This window comes from Mustela nivalis, assembly GCF_964662115.1.
Source record: "Mustela nivalis genome assembly, chromosome: 16".
Lineage (NCBI taxonomy): Eukaryota > Metazoa > Chordata > Mammalia > Carnivora > Mustelidae > Mustela > Mustela nivalis.
The window spans coordinates 12,258,462-12,279,886 of NC_139035.1; the positions used below are offsets into that span (position 1 = coordinate 12,258,462).

At 36.1% G+C, this 21,425-nt stretch overlaps 1 protein-coding gene across 5 annotated transcripts in view; it reads left to right on the forward strand.

Annotated features, from left to right (window-relative positions):
- The window catches only part of DTL (denticleless E3 ubiquitin protein ligase homolog), a 63,897-nt gene that overhangs the window by 7,758 nt on the left and 34,714 nt on the right, over positions 1 to 21,425 (forward strand). For all 5 annotated transcript variants that reach the window (XM_082702398.1, XM_082702396.1, XM_082702397.1 and 2 more), the window contains exons 6-13: positions 2,708 to 2,773; positions 4,209 to 4,321; positions 5,858 to 5,931; positions 7,708 to 7,811; positions 8,077 to 8,181; positions 10,980 to 11,092; positions 17,895 to 17,984; positions 20,678 to 20,813. In XM_082702398.1, the coding sequence (XP_082558524.1) occupies positions 2,708 to 2,773; positions 4,209 to 4,321; positions 5,858 to 5,931; positions 7,708 to 7,811; positions 8,077 to 8,181; positions 10,980 to 11,092; positions 17,895 to 17,984; positions 20,678 to 20,813 (801 nt within the window). The remainder of the gene's footprint in view (positions 1 to 2,707; positions 2,774 to 4,208; positions 4,322 to 5,857; positions 5,932 to 7,707; positions 7,812 to 8,076; positions 8,182 to 10,979; positions 11,093 to 17,894; positions 17,985 to 20,677; positions 20,814 to 21,425) is intronic.

Below are 21,425 nucleotides of genomic sequence, written 5' to 3' on the forward strand. Positions count from 1 at the left end.
TGGATATTATCTCCAGCCTGTCCCTGTAAGTTAAGAATCTTCAGATAATTTTTTTCTATAATCCTGCAGATAAGGTAAACATTTATAAATAGCTATAATACCTCTGTCCAACTTTGAGTGTCTTTTAAAGTCAAAACCCTGTACTGAACACTGATTAACTCTATTTGTAAATGAGTTACTTTAACTCTCTTAGTAAAATCTTAATTAAGTGGAGTGTGACGCTGGAGTGGGAAACCTGTTAAAATGGACATGATTCTCACCTAAAAACTTACCATTTAATTACTTTAAGTGGCCCAATTCCCTAGTATATTTTCAACTATTATTTACTCATAATTGATCTTTCTGTATTTATTTTACTATTATAATGGAGAAGGAAGACTTAAAGAATGATATAGTACAGCACAGTACTATAACACTAGGGAAAAACAGGAGTGTCTGAATTATCTCCTCATTTCTTTTCTCCTTCCTCCATTAGTTTCTCGCTGAATAATTTTTTTTTTTTACAAATAGACCAACAAACATTCATCTTAAAGAAGTGGCTGAATTAATCTGGCCTTAATCTCAATAACTGGACAAACTTTGCAGTCTTCTTTATCATTAAGAAATACTCTATTTTTAAAACAAACATTTTCATTTATTCACATGAGCACTCAGAAATATTAAACTGAGTTGGTGAGCTGATCTGGACTCCAAAAAGGTCAATTTTAATTGACTGGTTGCTTTTGAGAGTGGAACATTGAAGAATATATGGCATAGTTTTTATCTCTGCATCTCCCCATAAGTTTTCATTAACATGTGTATTATATGAAGTTAGATATGGTTATGTTCTAGTTTACTACTGTGGCAGAGTTGACTCTGAGTTTCTAAAAATAATACAAGAGCATGAAAATTAACCTTACTAAAGGTAAATTTATTTAAAGGATAACAGTAAAAGAAAGCACTATCTTTTTTTCTGTTTGCTTAATTTTTAAAATTTTATACAGTAAATCTATGCTGATATGGTCTAGTAGAAAAAGCATTGAATTAGAAATTGGGGCTGGTAGCTTTTATCACGGCTCCTAGTAGTCTGTAAGTGTTCTAGGATGAATTGCCTGGTTGGACACTACCCTCATGGCCACATAGTTTGGTTGGTAAACACAGATTAGATTTTAGATCTTTAGCCAAATGCCTTTGTACAGGACACATTTTTACAATCATACATAGAACCCCTGTATTTTATTCCTGTTTCTGCCTCTAAACTCTTGGGCAAAGTCGTTTTTATTCTCTGGACTTTCATCTGTTGTTTTTTTTTTGTTTGTTTTGTTTTGTTTTTTGAACATTTTATTATTTAACTATTTGTGAGAGAGAGAGAGCAAGCACAGCAGAGGGAGCAGCAGGCAGAGGGAGAGCAGGCTCCCCACTGAGCAAGGAGCTTGATGTAAGACTCAGTCCCAGGACCCTGGGATCATGACCTGAGCTGAAGGCAACTGCTTAACTGACCGAGCCACTCAGGCTTTCCAATGTTTTTGTTTTAACAGGGAATTAACTCAGTAAAAGTCAAATTGCAGACTGTCAGACCTACAGAGAGGTCAGATCTCAATTTAGTTCTTTAATTTAAGCCTTAGTTACAAGCCTCTTTTGATTTTCCCTTGCATAGATGGTTCAGGGGTCAACCAGAGACCTGTGCTAACTTTAAAACAATGTTAGAGTTAGCCTTTCTCTGGCTCTCTCCAGGGTTCCCCTCACTCTGGCTCTGGCAGCTCTTGTTGCCTCAGTCTGGTTTTCCTTGTTCCTCTGACTTGAAAGATGGCAGGTTCTGTATTGGCATCTTAGTTGCCTGGTACTAATGCTGCAACTGTGGCTGCCTTCAAGGTAAAACTGCAAAAGCCAGTAAATTAGCCGAGACCAATCACTTGCTTCAGGTATTGACTTCCCTCCAAAAATTGAATGTTTTTGTTCAGTTTCTAAAGAGCCTCAGGTAGTTGATTTTTCTATTTTGTCCAGAGTTTTTGAGCTCATGCAGATAGATTGGTTTCGTAAGTACTCACTCTTCCACATATGAAGCAAGGTTTTTTTCATTTTGTTTTAAAGAATAAAACATTACAGATAAATTGAAGTTCCCCTATTTTTCCTTCTTCAGTCTCTTTGCTCTCTTTCCATCCCTAGAGGCATCCTTTTTCTCCGTTTTGTTTGGATTATACATACTTTTATACAGAAGACCATAAAACTTGGAGATTTGGCGAGTGGGCTCTGGATTTATTCTTCTAGGAATACCTTTATAAGTCACTTATCCTCTCTATGTCTTGGTTTTCTTATCTATAAAATGAGAATAATAATACCCACCTAATAGGGTTAATAATAAGAATTGAGATAATGTATATAAAGCACATGGGATAGTGTATAGCACTTAGTAAACTCTCAGTATATTTTCGTTATTGCTTTTTCATTATTCTTTCCATATGTGTACTTCATGTAGTATTTTATGTGGTGTTAAGAATATTTACAGAGGGATTATTCTCTAGAGCGTAAGTATTTTGAGTTCTTTATAATTCTTTCCCTTCACTGCTATGTTTTCTCTTATTTGTTGTTGAGCCATAAATTGTTTCATTTTTAATTGCCAATTACAATACTTAACCATGGAATAGATGCTCTAGGAAACGTAAATGAAATGCATGCATTATTGGCCTGGTTTTATTAACTTCTTGATAAACTATTTATTTCCCCATAGCTGTCTTCTGTACAGGTGGAAGAGATGGAAACATTATGGTCTGGGACACCAGGTGCAACAAAAAAGGTAGCCTAGTTCCATTTTAATTTTAATACATGTGGGATCACCTTATGCTTAGCTAATGAGTTGGCGATTTCATCTAGTTACCACCAGGGGGCAGGGGGCACATGCTCATAATCCCCAACTTCTTCTGCTGACTGTTCCAATTCTCAGGATTACTGTGATTGTTGCAAGTATTGCCCTCTGTATTTACCTCATGTTGTCTTCTGAACTGTGCCATTTATTGATAGAATTGGGATTATTAGTACATGGGCTTGGTGGTAAACGATCTTCTAAAAAGTTATTTAACTTTAAAGAACTGGATTAAATTAAACATAATTATGCTCACATTACCCCAATGATGTCATTAAGCAGAATGCAGTGATCATCTCACTGCCTACTTCCTTTTTTAAAAATAATTTCTTTTTAGGGGTGCCCAGGTGGCTCAGTGGGTTAAAGCTCTGCCTTCAGCTCAGGTCATGATCCCTGAGTCCTGGGATCAAGCAGCATCGGGCTCTCTGCTCAGCAGGGAGCCTGCTTCCCTTCCTCTCTTTCTGCCTGCCTCTCTGCCTACTTGTGATCTCTGTCTGTCAAATAAATAAATAAAATCTTTTTAAAAAATAATTTATTTTTAATGGACTATTTTTCAGAGCAGTTTTAGATGCATGGCAAAATTGAGCAGAAAATATAGAGAGTGCTTCGAGTTTTAATGTACTCTCTATCTCCACAGGCTTTCCCACTATTATCATCCCATGGCAGAGTTGGACATTTGTTAAAATTGAAGCACTGGCACTGATACACCATAAGCACCCAATGTCCCAACGTCCCAAAGTACCCAGTGTACTTTGTAGTAGGGTTAACTCTTGGTATTGCACATTTTATTGGTTTTGACAAACGTGTAATGACATGTGTCTACATTATAGTATACAGAGTAGTTTCACAACACTAAAAATCTCCTATGCTCATCTTTTCCTACCCACCCCCACAGCTCCTGACAACCACTGATTATTTTTACTGTTTCCAACATTTTACCTTTTCCAGAAAGTCATATAGTTGGAATCATACAGTATGTAGTCTTTTGAGATTGGCTTCTTTCACTTAATAATGTATTTAAGGTTCCCCCTTATCTTTTCATGGCTTGGTAGCTCATTTCTTTTTACCATTGAACAATGTGCCATTTTATCTGGATAAACCGCAGTTTATTCCTACTTTCCTCTCCTGAAGGACATCTTGATTGCCTCCACGTTTTGGCAGTTAGGAATAAATCTACTATAAATATCCATATGCTTATTTCTCTTGTATACATCATAATGGCACCAAAAAATGTAATGCAGTAGTTCTGCTGGCTTCTAATTTTACTGTTAAGAATATAATTAATTCTGAAATCTTATGTGTAAATGTTACATTCAGCATAGGAATAAAGGTCTGAAACCTAAATCAGTTTGCTTGGAATATCTTTCAGATGGATTTTATAGACAAGTGAATCAAATCAGTGGAGCTCACAATACTTTAGACAAGCAAACTCCCTCAAAACCTAAGAAGAAACAGAATTCTAAAGGACTTGCTCCTTCTGTGGTAAGGTTTTAGAGCTGTGTACATGTGTGCAGATCTTACATGTAGTAGGATGGGATCTCATTTGGGGCGCCTGGGTGGCGCAGTGGGTTAAAGCCTCTGCCTTCGGCTCGGGTCATGATCTCAGGGTCCTGGGATCGAGCCCCGCATCAGGCTTTCTGCTCAGCGGGGAGCCTGCTTCCTCCTCTCTCTCTCTGCCTGCTTCTCTGCCTACTTGTGATCTCCGTCTGTCAAATAAATAAATAAAATCTTCAAAAATAAGTTAATTAACTAATTTTTTAAAAAAAGGATGGGATCTCATTTTAGGTAACTTGTTGGGCATTAAATAGGAGCTATAGATTAAGTGAATGAGAGTCTTTATTCAGTGGTTTATTATTTACTGCTCAATACCTACAGTAGTAGTTTTCGAACTCTAGTGTATAACATGGTCACCTGGCAGCATATTTAGAGTTCATCTTCCTGAGCTTCATCTATAGAGATCTCCATGTGTACAACATAATTTATTGTAGACATAATTATGTGCAACATAATTATGTAGACATAATTTATATGTCTACAACATAATTTATTAGGAAAGCGGTGATAGTTTGAAGAAGCATATTAAATACCATGATACAATTTTCTATAAGGGGAGGTAATCCCTGTTTTTTACAATACACAAACTATAGGAAATTTTTGAGTTTTTAATATTTTTATAAACCGTCGCCAAAATATTTAAATATATTGAAACATTTAGATAGAATATTATGTCTCTCTAGCATCTTGTACTAAAAATTAAACATTGCCCATTGTACATCTTCTTTCTTTTAAAAAAATCACCATGGCTTTTACTTTAATGTGTTTATTTTTCTAAAATTCCTGGTCTGTAAGATCCAAATTAGTATGTTGGAGAAGTATGTTTATTAAAAACGTTAGGACTTATAATTGCATACCAAGAATAGGACACAGACATGAGTGGAAACTGACAGGATTAACAGTGGGTTTTGGAGGCCAGATGGAGTTAAAATGAATATCATTTCAGACAATCAGATTCTGAGCCAGGAAAACTCATTAACAGCAATTAGGAGATGAAATTCCATTGAGCTCCTTTAAATTTTTCGGAACGCATAATCATCTTTCATCAGTAATTCTTCAGATACTCCTATGCAACAGTGTTGGTAGGTGGTGACATTCTGTAGATGAAACAGGCACAAGAAAGTTAAACGAGTCTCCTACAAAGACATAGCGTATTAGTAGGACTGATTCTAAGTAGAAACGAGTAGGTTTTAGACAAATCTTTTATTTACCTGTTTGTTTTTTGAGTGTAAGTCAAAGTCGACACTATGTACTATACTTCAGTGATATTTAGGTCATTTTCATGCTAAAATTACTTCTTGGTCAGTATAAATATCTGACTTAGGATTATTGGTGAGGGAAGATTTAGTCTTAACTCAGAATTTGGGTGGGGGGAAGCCATCATTTTAGCACCTTGGTCTCTTGATGGTGAAGATTATGATACTGAAAATAGGACTTTCTTCTTTTTCTGCCTTGTGCTGTCAGGATTTCCAACAGAGTGTTACTGTGGTCCTCTTTCAAGATGAGAATACATTAGTCTCAGCGGGAGCTGTGGATGGGTAAGAGCCTTTATTTCGTGGTTCTTTTGATGAGATCTCTTTCATAAACTGTGATAGGGAAGTCACCTAGTCCCATTATAATCGAATATGTATGCTTTTAACTTTCCACGTAGTGAATATCCAGCTGAGAAGAGGAACTACAGATCACAATGAAAAATATCTAGTTAGGACCCTTGCTCAAATAATTAAATGAGGTAATCCATGTTGGTATTATGAAGTAATAAATGAGGTAATAAAATTAGCACATTATCTAGCACACGGGAGCAGTATTGGCTGCTGCTGCTATTGTCGAGAATCTGGGTGGGTGGCTCACTTGTACATGCAGTCTAATTTAAGCTTTTGAGGAATAAAATTTCTATTATTTTGGATTTTTATCTTCTCAGGTTTAGTAATACCCTAAAAGAAGAAATCTCATTTTCTGGGTATATTACGGGCATTTTGGGGAGTGATCTAACTATATTGATATTAAGGTCCAATGACTTTCATATACCTGCCATCTGTGATTGGTATGAATGTTTGGCTTCCAAATAAGTTTGTGGTACTTCATTGGTTGCTTTGTTACAATAAATAATTCTCTGGGCGTTTTTTAAGCACACTTCTTTGCTTATTTGCTTATGATACATCTCAAGACATCCCTCCCTTTGAAACTAATTTAAAAACATGATGGTTTAATGAACTAGGACTTCTTTTGTGTCTTTTGGACACTAAAACTCATCTGTGGACCAAATCCTGTTGTTTGTTTCCAACGGTAGTGCCCTTTCAGACTAAGCTTGTGTTTTCATGTTGCCAATAAACTAGATGTTGAGGAGGTGCCTGGGTGCCTCAGTTGGTTAGGTAACCTACTCTTATTTTCCACTAAGGTCATGATCTCAGGTTGAGGTGAAATCGAGCCCTGAGTTAGGGCTCTTGTTCAGCAGGGAGTCTGCTTGGAATTCTTTCTCTCCCCCTGCCCCTCTCCCTGCTCTCACTCACTCTTTCTCTCTAAAAATAAATAAATGGAGTAAATAAATAAATAAATAAATAACATCTTTTTTAGAAAAGGAACTACGGGGTACCTGGGTGACTCAATTGGTTGAGCAACTGCCTTGGCTCAGGTCACGATCCTGGACTTCCAGGATCGAGTCCCGCATCGGGCTCTCAGCTCCTTGGGGAGTCTGCTTCTCCCTCTGACCTTCTCCTCTCTCATGCTCTCTCACTCATTCTCCCTCAAATAAATAAATAAAATCTTTAAAAAAAAAAAAAAGGAACTACGTGTTGAGGATTAAGACAATGATACCAATAGACGAAATGAGAAAATACTTTATTTCACAGGAAAAGTTGTTTAGACCAGATTACTTAAGGAGTTACATATAGTGATAAAACCAAAGGGACAGAGCTTGTTACTTACAATGTTAGAGGTTACATGCAGAGTGTTAAAGGCTTGGGAAGCATTTGTTTTGCCTTTTTTTTTTTTTTTTTTTTTTTTCTGAAAACAATGAAACAATGACCATCAGAACCCAACCTTCATCTTCCTTTTCCGCTCCCTTGAAGTAAACTCAAGGTAACCCATCGCTAGGTCAGATCACATCTGTTTCCGTTTTGCCTGAGTTGTTAGCCTGACATTGGAAACTATAGTATGAGATAGTTCAATCTGTTTCCCAGTGAGATATCCTCGTTATATCTGGTTGATGTGCCAGAGGAGTTAGATTAAAAGTTATTTCATGAAGTTCAATGTAGTTGAAACTGGTTGGAGTTGGGGATTGGCTACAAAATAACTTTCTTTACCTTGGTTTTTAGGGTAATCAAAATATGGGATTTACGTAAGAATTATACTGCTTATCGACAGGAACCCATAGCATCCAAGTCTTTCTTGTACCCAGGTAGCAGCACTCGAAAACTAGGTAAGCCTTTTAATACCCTGTGAATTTTTGTTACAATTTTAAAATAAATATCAAGCTAGTTTTCAGCAACATAGACTTGAAATTAACATGTGGTTGTGTCTGCTGGAAATTCAGAAGTTAAAAACTCAGAATATTTTTGGTTTGTATATATTTGGAGGAAGAAGAATTCTGATAATCTTGTGGAATGATCTTCTTTCTTCAACATTGTCACTTCAGTTCTACTTGCTGTAATCAGGACATGCTAACTAAAGTTTCCTTTTTCTAGGATACTCAAGTCTGATTTTGGATTCCACGGGATCTACTCTGTTCGCTAACTGCACAGATGACAATATCTACATGTTCAATATGACCGGATTAAAGACTTCTCCAGGTAAGATCTTACCCATTTAAAATCTCTACCCTGGAAAAATAAAATAAAATAAAATAAAATCTCTTGCCCAGAAACTAATGCAGAGATTTTTGTTAATGATAATTTTATTGATCTTTTTTTCTGAACCAAATTTTTTAAGACATAGGAGGGCTTTGGCATCTTTGATTAGTTCCAGTGATATTTTCCTGGGTGTATTTTCCTTGTGATATTTCACAAGTAAACAGAATCCTGCTGTATATGGTGACTTAACTGTATTTTAACATTGAGTCTTTCCTGAAATTATGTCCCTTTGACTATATTTAGAAATGTCTCAAGTTTTATAAGCTATAGAAGGCTGTTCTCAGTTTTTGTCTTGTTCGGGGGTTATTTGTTAAAATTAGGGGGCTGAATTTTTTAAGTCCCTAGATAGGTTTTTATCTACTTCAGCCTTAATGTTGGGCAGTGTCCATTTTATCTCTAGTTTTCCCCAGCCTCATCTTTTTTTTTTTTCCCTTCAAGAAAATTAAAATTGGAATCTGGTGTTTAAAGTTGATACATGGCACTTTAAAAAAAATAAATGCAGGTTTCTCAGCCATACTCTAAGATTTGGGGGGGTTACATAATTTTAAGAACATTTTCAATTACTTAGGCAAGCTATATATTAGCAACCTCGTTCTTGCTAAGGTATAGCTCTGTCAGAAACAGACAGGTTCCATAACCCCTAAAGCTACCTACTTCCCACTAAAGTAAGATGTGCTGATAAATAAGAAACCTTGAAATAGTATAGAACTTAACTAGGCTCTTACAGAACTTTCCAAAGACTGCCCTAAGCCAGTATTAGGAGTTTGAGTTCTGTGACAGCTTCACAGTTGGTATTTCCAATGTCCTAGATTAGGTCTGGTGTTGTCTAAATAATAGCAAGGGTATTTGGAAAAGGGAAGGAGTTTATAATTTGTTTTGCTGTTTTCTGAATGGAATCAGAACTTAAACAGCTTCTAATTTAGATAGTCATATAAAATACACTTTTCAGAATCTTTCTCCAAAAGATAAAAGCATAATCCTAATTATATTATCAAATAAATGTACAAGAATTCTTTCTGTGTCTTTTTTTTTTTTTTTTGTAGTCTGGCCCAAAAGGGAGTCTTGAGATTAGTCAAACAAATATGCCCAAAGCTACATTACTAAAAATTTAGTAACCTTTTTCCTGTGCTCCCAAAATTATTTTGTTGGCTCCTATAGATAGGTAGGTAGGTAGGTAGATACGTTCTTTAGAGACTGAGTGACAGTGTCTGACATTGGGTAATTGCTTATCTTCTTCAAATTTCAGAAAGGGTCCTGGGCTTAATACTTTATTTCCTATACTTTTAATTTACAGTGTTTTATTATACTAAGTGATGTTCATAAGGATGACTCTAAAGCAATTCACTGAAGCATTTTTAGAGTACAAATTATCAAAGAAAGATAAAGTTGAACTAATCAAAGCCAATACAGGTTTTAGGATTTTTTGAATGCTTTGAAGCATTTACAGTGTACTTGAGTAGACCAGCAGAGGGCAATAAATACTTACAGGTCTAGTGGGAAATTTGGTCTGTAGTTTTCCATTCATAGTTAGAGTTAAGAAAGATAAACGATTATAGTTTTACAGTTGTATTCAGAGCAAAGGAGCCTATTTATTTTGTGGGGATTTACCTATCATAGTAGATAAAAATGTGCATCTGAATTGATTCATGTTCTGCTTAATATCTACAGTGGAAGCATTGGTGTGGAGAGTATTTGATATGTAGGCTTTTTCTTGAAAAGCTAAAAATAAAGTCTTTTTCCAGTTTTGTTCTGGCAAAAGGAAAAGATTTCTGTGAGCACTGAAGGAAAGCTATTATGTCCCTTGATAATTCTTACTTCCTTTCTGTTGAAGATTAGAGTGAACTTCTTTCCCTCTGCTTAAATGTATCCCTAAATTCTTCAAAAACTGAGATTTTTTTCTTGTATTTCCTATTAGTATTCTGGTACCAGAAGCCTCAGGTTTTGGTCTTCTTAGGATAGAAGAACTCATCAAGCACATTGTGCTAGACTGGATTGCTTGCCCTTTTGTTACAGATATTAAGAAGTCTAAATAAACCTAAAGGCTAACCCTAACCTAGTTGGTGTATCTTACATACAAACATATAGTTTACCCCACTAGCTCCTTCTTTTCAGCCTTCTTAAAGTTTTGGATTAAAAAATTCCCACAATAAAAAAATAAGTAAATTGATTAACTGATTCCTACATCCCAAATGAGCTATCCATAAATCTTAACTCTTTCCACTGATTCTTACCTATTCATGCAACAGATGTTTGGAAATCTCTTTTCAAAGCACTGTGAGGTCTAGTGAGGAAAGAATAAAATATGAAATTTACCCTCAGTATTTGAAGTCTAAGAGGAAGAGGACCAATGTATTACTCAACAGAGAAAGCCCTATGCTACTATGGGAAAAGAGGGCCTAATGAAAGCATTTACTAAAAGAGTGGACCCTGGTTGCATTCTTCTCCTTAAGAATGTTTTCCGTCACTTTCTTTTCCATAGCCAGCTCCATACCAAATATCTGGGCTTAGATCATGAGATTGGATTTAATATAAAAACTTTTTTCTGAGACTTTATAACTTTTTGCCAATGTCCAGTTCCCTTTAACTTAGTGAATAAAACTTGACTATCTGTTTCAATATTCAGTAGTTAATACACTAATAAACCTTGTTAGGACATGTATAGTGTCTGCATTTAAGTGAACACTAGAAATAACAAGAATCAAGTAATATGTGTTTGTTTGGTTTTTTTCCTCTGACAGTGGCTATCTTCAATGGACATCAGAACTCCACCTTTTATGTTAAATCAAGTCTTAGTCCAGATGACCAGTTTTTAGTCAGTGGCTCAAGTGATGAAGCTGCCTACATCTGGAAGGTAAGTTACCAAACTTCCCTCACAAATGTGAGAACTAAGTATTACAAATATTTCTTCTCAGATGAGTAAGTTTAACATAAATGCATACTATTAACTTTTTCTACATTAGATGTTCAGTAAAAGTTGCTTCTTCCTTCTTAACACAGCCAGACCTCGCTCTGACACATATATCATACTTTCATGCCCAGAGCTTCTCAGAAATAGATCATCCATGTACTCCAGCAGTTTCACAGATTATCAGAAAATTGAGAATTCAGAAGCTTAGAGAGAACCTTAACTACTTTGTCGTGTTTCCTGGAAAAATATGTTGGATTATCTTTCTGCCCTGAGTTTTCAAGCTCTTCATTCAAAATATATTTTAATTCCCAGGATCCTATGCCCAAATCAACCATAATATCTTGCACAAAACACTAAAAAATATTTGTATGGTAATTGTATTCTTTACTCTCTTATAAGTGGCCAGTCTTAAGGTTACTAGAATAGATGTGACTACTTTTATCAGTTTTATTATGTATTTAATGGCATTACTTAACTTACTTGACAGATTCTGTTCCTGTTCACAAGTTTATTTATTTTCTTTTTTTTTTTACTTAAATAACAGTGATTCCTAAAGTGACTACTGTAAGCTAAGAAATTTAAATTTGTCCATATGAGGTTCAGTGGAGAAAACTGAAATATCACACAAGGAGCACTTGCTGACAACTGAAAAATAGCTCTTGTGGGACTAATTAATTATAGAAATGTCTGGGAGTTCAGAGACATAAGAGCATTATGGCGTAGTTTTCCAAGGGCTAGAAATTAATTATCTTCTAGATTGCCCTGTGATACCATAAATGTCCTTGACACTAATGAATTGGGACGATCAGAGTTCACACACTATGGATTTTATTCTTTGTTATTTTTAAAATTTATTTACTAGAGAGAGAAAGCAAGTGAGCAGAGGGGGGAGCAGAGGGAGAGGGACAAGCAGCTCTATGCTGAGTGCAGTGCCCTACAAGATCATGATTTGACCTGAAATTGAGAGGTGGATGCCTAACCAACTAAGCTATCCAGGTGCCCCACATTTTGGATTTTAGAGTCATAATGTCTAAAACTTGATAGATTCATAGGTTCAATGTTATCAAATCCCTTTTCAAGAGGAAATCATATCGTTACTAGTCCTGCCAACCTCTAGAAAGTCGTTATCTTTAATGTTGGCTTAGGATGAGATAGAACCTGTCAAGTATGAAGCATAATTCTGTTTAATTTCGCCTGGTCCTGGAGGACATACTTAAAGTGACTTCTCTGTGTACCTAGAGGTGCAAAAATACAACACTAACTTAAGAGTTTTTAGTGATTATATCCTAGATGGTCACATGGTGGAGACATTGTTCTATGCAAGATACTTTTGTGTTGTACTTGGTCTCTTTCTATAAGCACAGTTCTTTCATGTGTTATATTTTTAAAATGAAAATTTGCTTATAAAATATATACCTGAGACTCTGATCCCGTGAAAGTTTGTACCTAGTTTCTTGTCTATAAAATTTTCTGACTTGAGTTTTAAACTTTAATGATATACGTTACTAACATTAATGCTTTGTTCTTATATTTTAAATTTTGAGTTTCAAATTTGGTCTAAATGCTTCTTATTTTACTATCTTTTTGTTCTTCCTTTCTCCTTCTCTCACTGTCTTTCCTTTTTCTTCTTTATTATGTTCTGTTAGTCACCATACAGTACGCCATTAGTTTTTGTTGTAGTATTCCAAGAATCATTGTTTATGTATAACCCTTCTTAATATCCATCACTGGCCCAACCCATCCCCCCACCCTCTAAAACCCTCAGTTTCTTGGAGTCCAGAGTCTCTCATGGTTCGTCTCCCCCTCTGATTCCCCCTTCATTTTTCCCTTCCTTCTCTTAATGTCCTCCATGCTATTCCTTATGTTCCACAAATAAGTGAAACCATATGATAATTGACTTTCTCTGCTTGATTATTTCACTCAGCATAACTTCTCTCACTATCTTTTCATCCCTTTTTTTACTATGGCTCTCAACTAAGTAGGAAGATTTTATTCTATCAAAGTCTGTATCATTTTAAGTTTTTTAATTCTTTAAAAATAATTTCTTTAAAAAAAAGATTATGGAAAAAATAGCCCTGCACTGATCATTTAAGGAAATCATTTAAAATCAACTTTTAGTTATGTATACATAATTATGCATATGATTATATATTCTACATAAATGTGTTTGCATGTGTATGCAGAGACAGTTTTATTATCAACTGAAAGTTTCTCTCTAGCTATCTTCTATAGTACAAAGGCTTTTTGTTTGTTTGTTTCATGGAATGAGGGTTGAGGTATAGTTTCTCTCTCTAAAGACATGCAGTAAAGAGACTTGGCTCTTGTTAGTAACCCATTTTCAGACATCCAGTCAGTGGCTATCACATACATGGGTGACCCTTTTTAAATTCCTCAGTTGGGTCACATGTCAGTGCTGAATGATGTGGTTCAGACATGATGTTCTCCTGCTGTCCACACATAACTCTGTGTGCAGGCTCTGATATTTGAGATCCTGGCAAGCTTACTGCTCCTAAAATTGAATTTGCCTAGTGAGGTGGCTCAGTTTCTCTTTTCCATGATGAAGAAGAACAGTGGGGGTGTAGTTTAAAAACCATTCCATGCAAGCTGAGTATCACGCTGTTAAGTTATAGCTCTGCCATGTTTCCAAAAGGTCAGAATCTCTCAAGTGTTGGGGTTTTTCCTATGCTAAAAAGCCCATGGGCACAAGAAAACAGAGTGAAAGAAAAGAGTTACCAAGAATCAGGCGTTATTAAGAGTTATGAAAGAAAAGAGATCTCAAGACAGAAGAGAATGGCCTTTTAATCTTTACCACTGCTCGGCAAAAGGGAGATGTAATATAGTTAGACTCACTGATACTAAGGACCAAGAGTTAAAAATAAAAAGAGTTAATAAATATTTTTCTTTTTCATTTCTTATCCTTTGTCCCACCCTTACCTACCCCCTTCCCTTCCCTGGTTGATTTCTGTTATAGCCACTGAATAGTATTGAAGTGGTTATAAATAAACTCATTTGGCACAGTCATTCTACCGCTGACTGGCGAAACATTGAGCCTGACACTTTAGGAAGTGTAAATGATCTCATGGCAGAAATAAAGATGAGATTTGGTTTCTGCCTGGGCAGAGTAAGAGGATTTTTTGAGGAAAGTTGCTGATCTTTTTTGCACATTTAAGGATACAGAATGTTGTATTAGATGTGTAGCTTAGAGCCAATTATTTCTAGTAGTAACCTTCATAGTTGTAAGAGTTTTAACTTGGGGATTCTTAGTGTCTTGAATTAAAGTCTGTATAACAACTAAAATATAGGGGCGCCTGGGTGGCTCAGTGGGTTAAGCCGCTGCCTTTGGCTCAGGTCATGATCTCAGGGTCCTGGGATCGAGTCCCACATCGGGCTCTCTGCTCGGCAGGGTGCCTGCTTCCTCCTCTCTCTCTGCCTGCCTCTCTGCCTACTTGTGATCTCTCTCTGTCAAATAAATAAAATATTAAAAAAAAAAAAACAACTAAAATATGTAAGAGAGGACAGTTTTCTGTGTTTTGACCATCTTCAGAATGCATAGGTGTAAATGTCTCTTGGACTTAATAGTTTCTTCTATTTAAAAGTAGAGGGAGGTGGGCGCCTGAGTGGCTCAGTGGGTTAAAAGTAGAGGGAGGTTTTAAAAAAAAAGAAATTAGGGGTACCTGGGTGGCTCAGTGGGTTAAGCCTCTGCCTTTGGCTCAGGTCATGGTCTCATGGGCTTGGGATTGAGCCCTGCATGGGGCTCTCTGCTCAGCAGGGAGCCTGCTTCCCCTTCTCTCTCTGCCTGCCTCTGCCCACTTGTCATCTCTCTCTCTCTCTCTCTTTCAAATAAATAATCTTTTTAAAAAGTGAAATTATGGTAATGTTTTATCATAATGAGGTGACAATAAATAAAAACTTATTTGAATAAAAATGGAGGATTTATAAACAAGTTGAGCTTCACTAGGGGAAATTCATCTTCTTTGAAATAGTCAACACGTATACTATGCCATGCTCCAATAGTCCTAAAATTGTGAAAGCTCCTGTAACTACCACTCATACAAACTTGCTGGGGATTAGTACTCATTTCAGCCCACAATATGCCTTTCCCTCCACTCCTTTTTTTTAATTGAGATAGAATTCACATAATATAAAATTCATCATTATAGTTGTTTTTAAATGTACAGTTGATTTTGAATAGCCATCACCACTGTCTCATTCCCAAACATTTTCATTACTCCAGAAAGAAACACTGCCCTTGAAGAGTCTCTCTTCATTCTCCCCTGCCCTCACGCCCTGGCAACCACTAACCCATGTTCTATCTTTGGATTTGCCTATTCTGGACATATCCTATAAATGGATTTTGACAATATGTGATCTTTTATGTCTGGCTTATTTCAGTGAATGAACATGTTTTCCAGATTTGTTGTGTTGTTGCGCGTATCAATACTTCATTCCTTTTTATGGTTGGATATCCATCATATGGATAGACCACATTTTATTTATCCTTTTATTAGTTGGTGGACATGTGAATTATTCCACATTTTGGCTTTATAAATAAAGCCACAATGAGCATTCATGTGTAAGTTTCTGTTTGAACATATATTTGAACATATATATATATATATGTTTGAACATATATTTCTGTGTGTATACCTAAGAACAGAATTGCTGCATCCTGGGACACCTACATGGCTCAGTCGGTTGAGCATCCAACTCTTGATTTCAGCTCAGGTGGTGATCTCAGGGTCATGGAATTGAGCCCCACATTGGGCTCCTTGCTGGGCAGGGAGTCTGCTTGAGATTCTCTCTCTCCCTATCTTATCCTCCTGGCCCCCCACTCACATGCACATGCACTCTCTCAATCTCTCTCTCAAATGAATGAGTAGATCTTTAGAAAAATTGCTGGGTCATATAATAATTCTGTTTAACTTTTAACTTCCCCTTACTTTAATGCTATACTAAGCATCTGACTCAACAAATGCTGACTTTTATTGTCATTATTATTCCTACCTTATTATCAGTTTGTAAAAAGTTTTTCCAAGGGGTCTTTTATTTTTTTCTCTTAGATCCTATAGATAAATGCAAAAATGTGGATATACCCTGTTGGCGGATGTGATGGTTTTTCTTGAAATTTATTTTAATCCTTTATATACATGTTTAGGTTCCCTTGGGTATTGTAATGCCTAGAAAATTGAAGAAGAAGCAATATCTTGAAATGACAGGCTAAAGGCCACAAGCAGAGTAAACCAGTGGAGTAGAAGAACGTGTTGCTACCAGGGAGGGTCGGTCAAGAGGACACTGGGATTTTCTCACCCTTTTAATTTGGGGCTAGCAGACCTGCTTGGGTCTTGAGTGAAGAGAAACTTAATAGGCTGGGGCCATCCCAAATGCAGGAGGAAGGAGAATTTCTGTGGCTCCTGAAATACTTAGAGACTATCTTGAAAGTCTTTTCTAAAATATGCTACCTTGTGAGAGAAAGAGTTATTGTTCTCTGTGCCATTGTAGGAGGCAGAAAGTGAGATCCTTTTAGATAATACTCAGGAAAAAAGCTTTTTCTGTTAAACTCTAATTAACCCAGCAAGGCAAATTAGACTCTGCTCTTTCTCTTCTTTTGCTTTTAGAATCATTACATGTGCCATTTAACCCAAGAGAGGAGTAGTAATATAACTGAGTTGGATGACCTTGTGAATCAGTGTGTTGACTCTCTTCACTACAGTTGAAGGCATCTATTAAGTTTTCTTAGTCATTCTCTGCAAATATTCTTTCCAGAGTCGCCTCCACTTTCTTCATACAGATGAGCAATGATGCAGAGCCTCCGGAAAATGAAAAGAGAATAATGTCTCTTTTCAAACACGTGCTAATAATAGTTACGTGAGTTTATATGCCATATTGTGCTGATTAATTCCCATGGCCTCTGAAAGGGTTTGACAACTCTTGAATGAGTCAACTGTCAAATGCATCACTAGTGGCATATAGTGAGAGGGAAAGTCTGATCCTTTGTCATGTGTATACTACTGCACAATATGACCCTTCTTGATTCATTAAGATGTGGCAGTACTTAATTGAAAACTTAAGATTTCTTTAAACAAATCTACCAAAATGAAATTTTAGAGGATTTCTTTTTTCCCAAAAAAAGATACCGAAGTGCCATGTATAAGTATATGGTTTATATTCCTTCAAAATGAGGGGGTATAACTTTAGGGACTGTGGTAAAAATCGGTGAGTCTTTTGGGTGAAAGACTGTCCCCTTGTTGCCAGAGAACTGGTAGTATGTCCGAGATGCCTTCAGGATGTATTTAATGTAGTGTTCCTGGAAGTAGCTGATTAGAAAAGATCTGAAAATGTCTAGGCTATATAAAAACAGGACTCCATTGAAATTCACACTACCTAGCAGCTGAACCCTAATCTTATAGAAAGTTTTCCAGCTAAGGGGTGAGGAATAATGTCATGCTTGAATTTCAGTCAAAATATATGTTGCTATATAGTCTTGAATTGAAGTAAGACCTGCCCCTGGTATTTAAGTTGATTATTATTAACTGATTTTGGCTACTTTCATTCTGTTTTCTCAGGTTAATGACAGAAATACTTTTATTGCACACTAGGACTCTTTTCTGAGCTATAACTAGGTATACCTAGAGATCTTTGGTAACAACTCTGTAAGACACAAATGTGGAGAGATTCAAAGGCTCTATCTGAGAGACCTAATACTGCTCTGCTGACTTACTTTTTTTCTTTTTTGGTGGTGTGATAGGTCTCCACACCCTGGCATCCTCCTACTGTGCTCCAAGGTCACTCTCAAGAGGTCACATCTGTGTGCTGGTGTCCATCAGACTTCACAAAGGTTTGTAAATAAATCTCTGTCATTGGTTTAAAAAATAGATCACAGATCTGTAGATTTTCCCAAGTTAGTTTGAGAGTTACACAGACTTTTATTTTTAGGGATTGAAAGATCTAGAGGCCATCCAGGATCTATGTCTGCATTAACCATACATACTCATATTTTCTTTAGCAATAGAGAAACTTACACTAAGGAATAAAAATGGATATTTAAAAAAATTTAAACTCAGTTAATTAATAATATATATTATTGGTTTCAGAGGTAGAGATCAGTGACTGACTCATCAGTGTTATATAATACCTGTGCTCATTACATCACATACCCTCCTTAATGTCCATCACCCAGTTACCCTATCCCCCTCCCCTCCAGCAACCCTCTGTTTCTTATGATTAAGAGTCCCTTATGATTTGTTTCCCTCTCTGATATCACCTTGTTTTATTTTTTCCTCTCTTCCCCTATGATCCTGTTTTGTTTCTTAAACTCCATGTATAAATGAGATCGTATGATAATTATCTTTCTGATTGACTTGTTTCTCTTAGCATAATACCCTCTAGTTCCAACCATGTCATTGCAAATGGCGAGATTAGAATGGATTTCTTGATTCCCTAGAATAATTCCTTTCCTAAACATAGTTAAGTTTTTAATGTAATTAAATTTCATCTGAAAATCTAAGATGGAAAACTAGTTTTATTAACTTTCTACATACTATCAACATGGCATGTTAAAGGTTGTTAACATCTTGACTGTTCTTCACAGTCAAATTTAGTTTTCACATGCCTAAACAGTGCTTACTGTGAAGTTGTAATATGGTAGGTTATCTATGGCTACCCTATATGAGTAGCTCCAAGATGTTTTAGACATTTCTCACTTAAAAATTTTTTTGACAATGATACTTAAAGACAAATAAAATACCTGAAATGTAAAAAGGCAAGAAACATAAACTTTGTGTACATGTAGGGATTTCATAAATACTGGCCCAAGTTCCACTCATTCTCTCAGCCCCTACTGCCTCTGGTCTTTGGGTTATTTGGTGTTTACAAGAAATACCACTTCTGTGGATATCTCCACTTTCATTTATGACGTTTTGAGGTTTTGTTCCCATCTGTTTCTTATCTTCTAGAAACTTCTTATGGTCTAGTCTATTCATGGCATCCCTGCTAGCTTTCCAGTACTGCTATGGATTTCTTTTTGTTTCTATATCTGTATAACCATTTTTGTGGTCAGCCCTATAGATTTTTTTTTTTAACTCATTGCTTTAATCACCAATAATTACATCCCACTGACCTTTTTCTTCTGAGGTTCCATGTACCTCCCAGTGAAATAATCTGCTTTTAACATGGAGTTTTGTATCTTTGTAGAATTTAGAGAGTTTTTCAATTACTCACTTAATTATGTTCCCTTTTTTCAATTATCATATATTGCCCTTATCTAGGTATGCACAGAAAAGACTCATAGGTAGTGACAAGGCTGTTTACCTATACTAATCTAATAACCACTTCTTTAAAAAAAATTATTTTTTAAATAACTTTGTTCCTAGCCTAAAGTTAAGAAGGTAAAAATATGGTTTTAAAATCTAGCCTTTGAAATTAGAAAAATTTTCACTTCTAGCTCTGCCACTTAATTGTGGTGACCTTGGGCAAATAATTTTATTCTTTCTTATTTTGTAGATGAGATTATTGGAGTTCAAGGCTTTTTACATTGTGAGAATTAAAAAACATAAAAAATGTAAATTGTTACACTCTCAGTAGGTGCTCTGGAAATAATTCTTGTTAATAGACCATCGAGTAACTGGGGATTCCAGGCATTTCTTCTTGAGCAGTTAAATATGTGTGTCTTCTTTTGGCCTCCCAGTAAGGAAAGGAAAAAGTTGCCAGTCTCTTGGGGGCCAAGACTTAAGAGAACGTGTGTTCTTTTTTTTCTCTCTCTTCAGTGACTGAAATAGAGAAATTATATAAACAAATGCTGGGGAACAGCTCTGGTACCAGTGGCCATTTGCCACAAGCTCTTCAAGCTGGACTTTCTCTGCCATAAAAGGCTTGGGACCAAGATCGGGAATGGTCAGATATTTTTAAAGGGGCAAAGGTTATTTTTAACTTCTTTCAGCCTAGTGAACTTGTTGTTTTCCCAGATTGCTCCTTTACCTATCTGAAAAAGAATCTCAAAGAATGGTTTCATTCTACTTGTCACAGCTTACTAGAGTCACAGACTAAGCCTGATCTTGGAAATGATCCCATTACTTTAACAGTAAGCCAGAACATGTAGAATTCAGAAGAAAGTGGTAGAAATTGAATGTTGGTGGCATATACGGTTTATCATTTAAGAGAGGAAATAAAAAAGGGTGTCATAATTATATTATATTTCATAATTATATAGAAAGTGATGAAGATAATGACTTGCCCAGGTTTTTGAGAGTAAAACGAAAGGAACCTGATTTTATAGTAGGGCTTTAGGTCAGGTAAGATGTGATTGGTAACAGAAGACATACCATCAGAATTATAAAGAAAATACAGTCCTATGGAAATTTGGAGTGATTCCTGAAAGCGAGGGATGAAGTGTATGATTTTTTAGATCTCATTTTCTACATCCTGGTATATCACACAAAATAATTCTCTAGTCATGGGTTCTTAAGATCTACTTTTTACTTTGTTATAAATCTTTGATTGAAACTTCTTAACTTCCTTCCTGATTCTCATTAGATTGCTACCTGCTCTGATGACAATACACTGAAAATCTGGCGCTTGAATAGAGGCTTAGAGGAGAAGTCAGGAGGAGATAAACTCTCCTTAGTGGGCTGGGCCTCTCAGAAGAAAAAGGAAGCCAGAGCTGACCTAGGTAAGGATCCCATGCATTTTTCTAAGTTGCTTATGGTTTGATTGGTTTCATTCTGCAATGCAGAGTGATAAGCTAAATTTGGTCTTACTTGATATATTTTTAAAGGAAAGCACCATCTTTCTTTACATTCTTTTCAATAAATATCTTCTGAGCACTACTATGTTTATCATCTACAAGAGGCACTGGAATATAGTGGTGGATCACTTATTTTCAAAGTATTTATTGAACACCTATGATGTGCTAGGCACGGCTCTAAGTTGCTGAAGATTTAGCAATGAACAAAAGAATAAAAAATCCCAAAAATGTAAATGAAGATTACAGATTAGTATGAGAGGCAGAGGAACAATTAAAGAAAATATGTACTATGTCAGGTAACTATAAATACTTATGAAAAAAGGAACACTGGAAAATTAGGTGCTCAGGGAGGCCTCAATGTTTAGATGACGTTTGAGTAAGGGAAGTGAAACAGGGAGCCATGTGGACATTTTGAAGAACATTCCAGGCAGATAAAACAGCAAGCACGGAAGCCCGTAAGCAGGAGTAGGCCTGATATATTTTTGTTCCTCAAGGAGGCTAATGTGGTTAGAGCCCCCGTGGCTAGAGCAAGCTAAC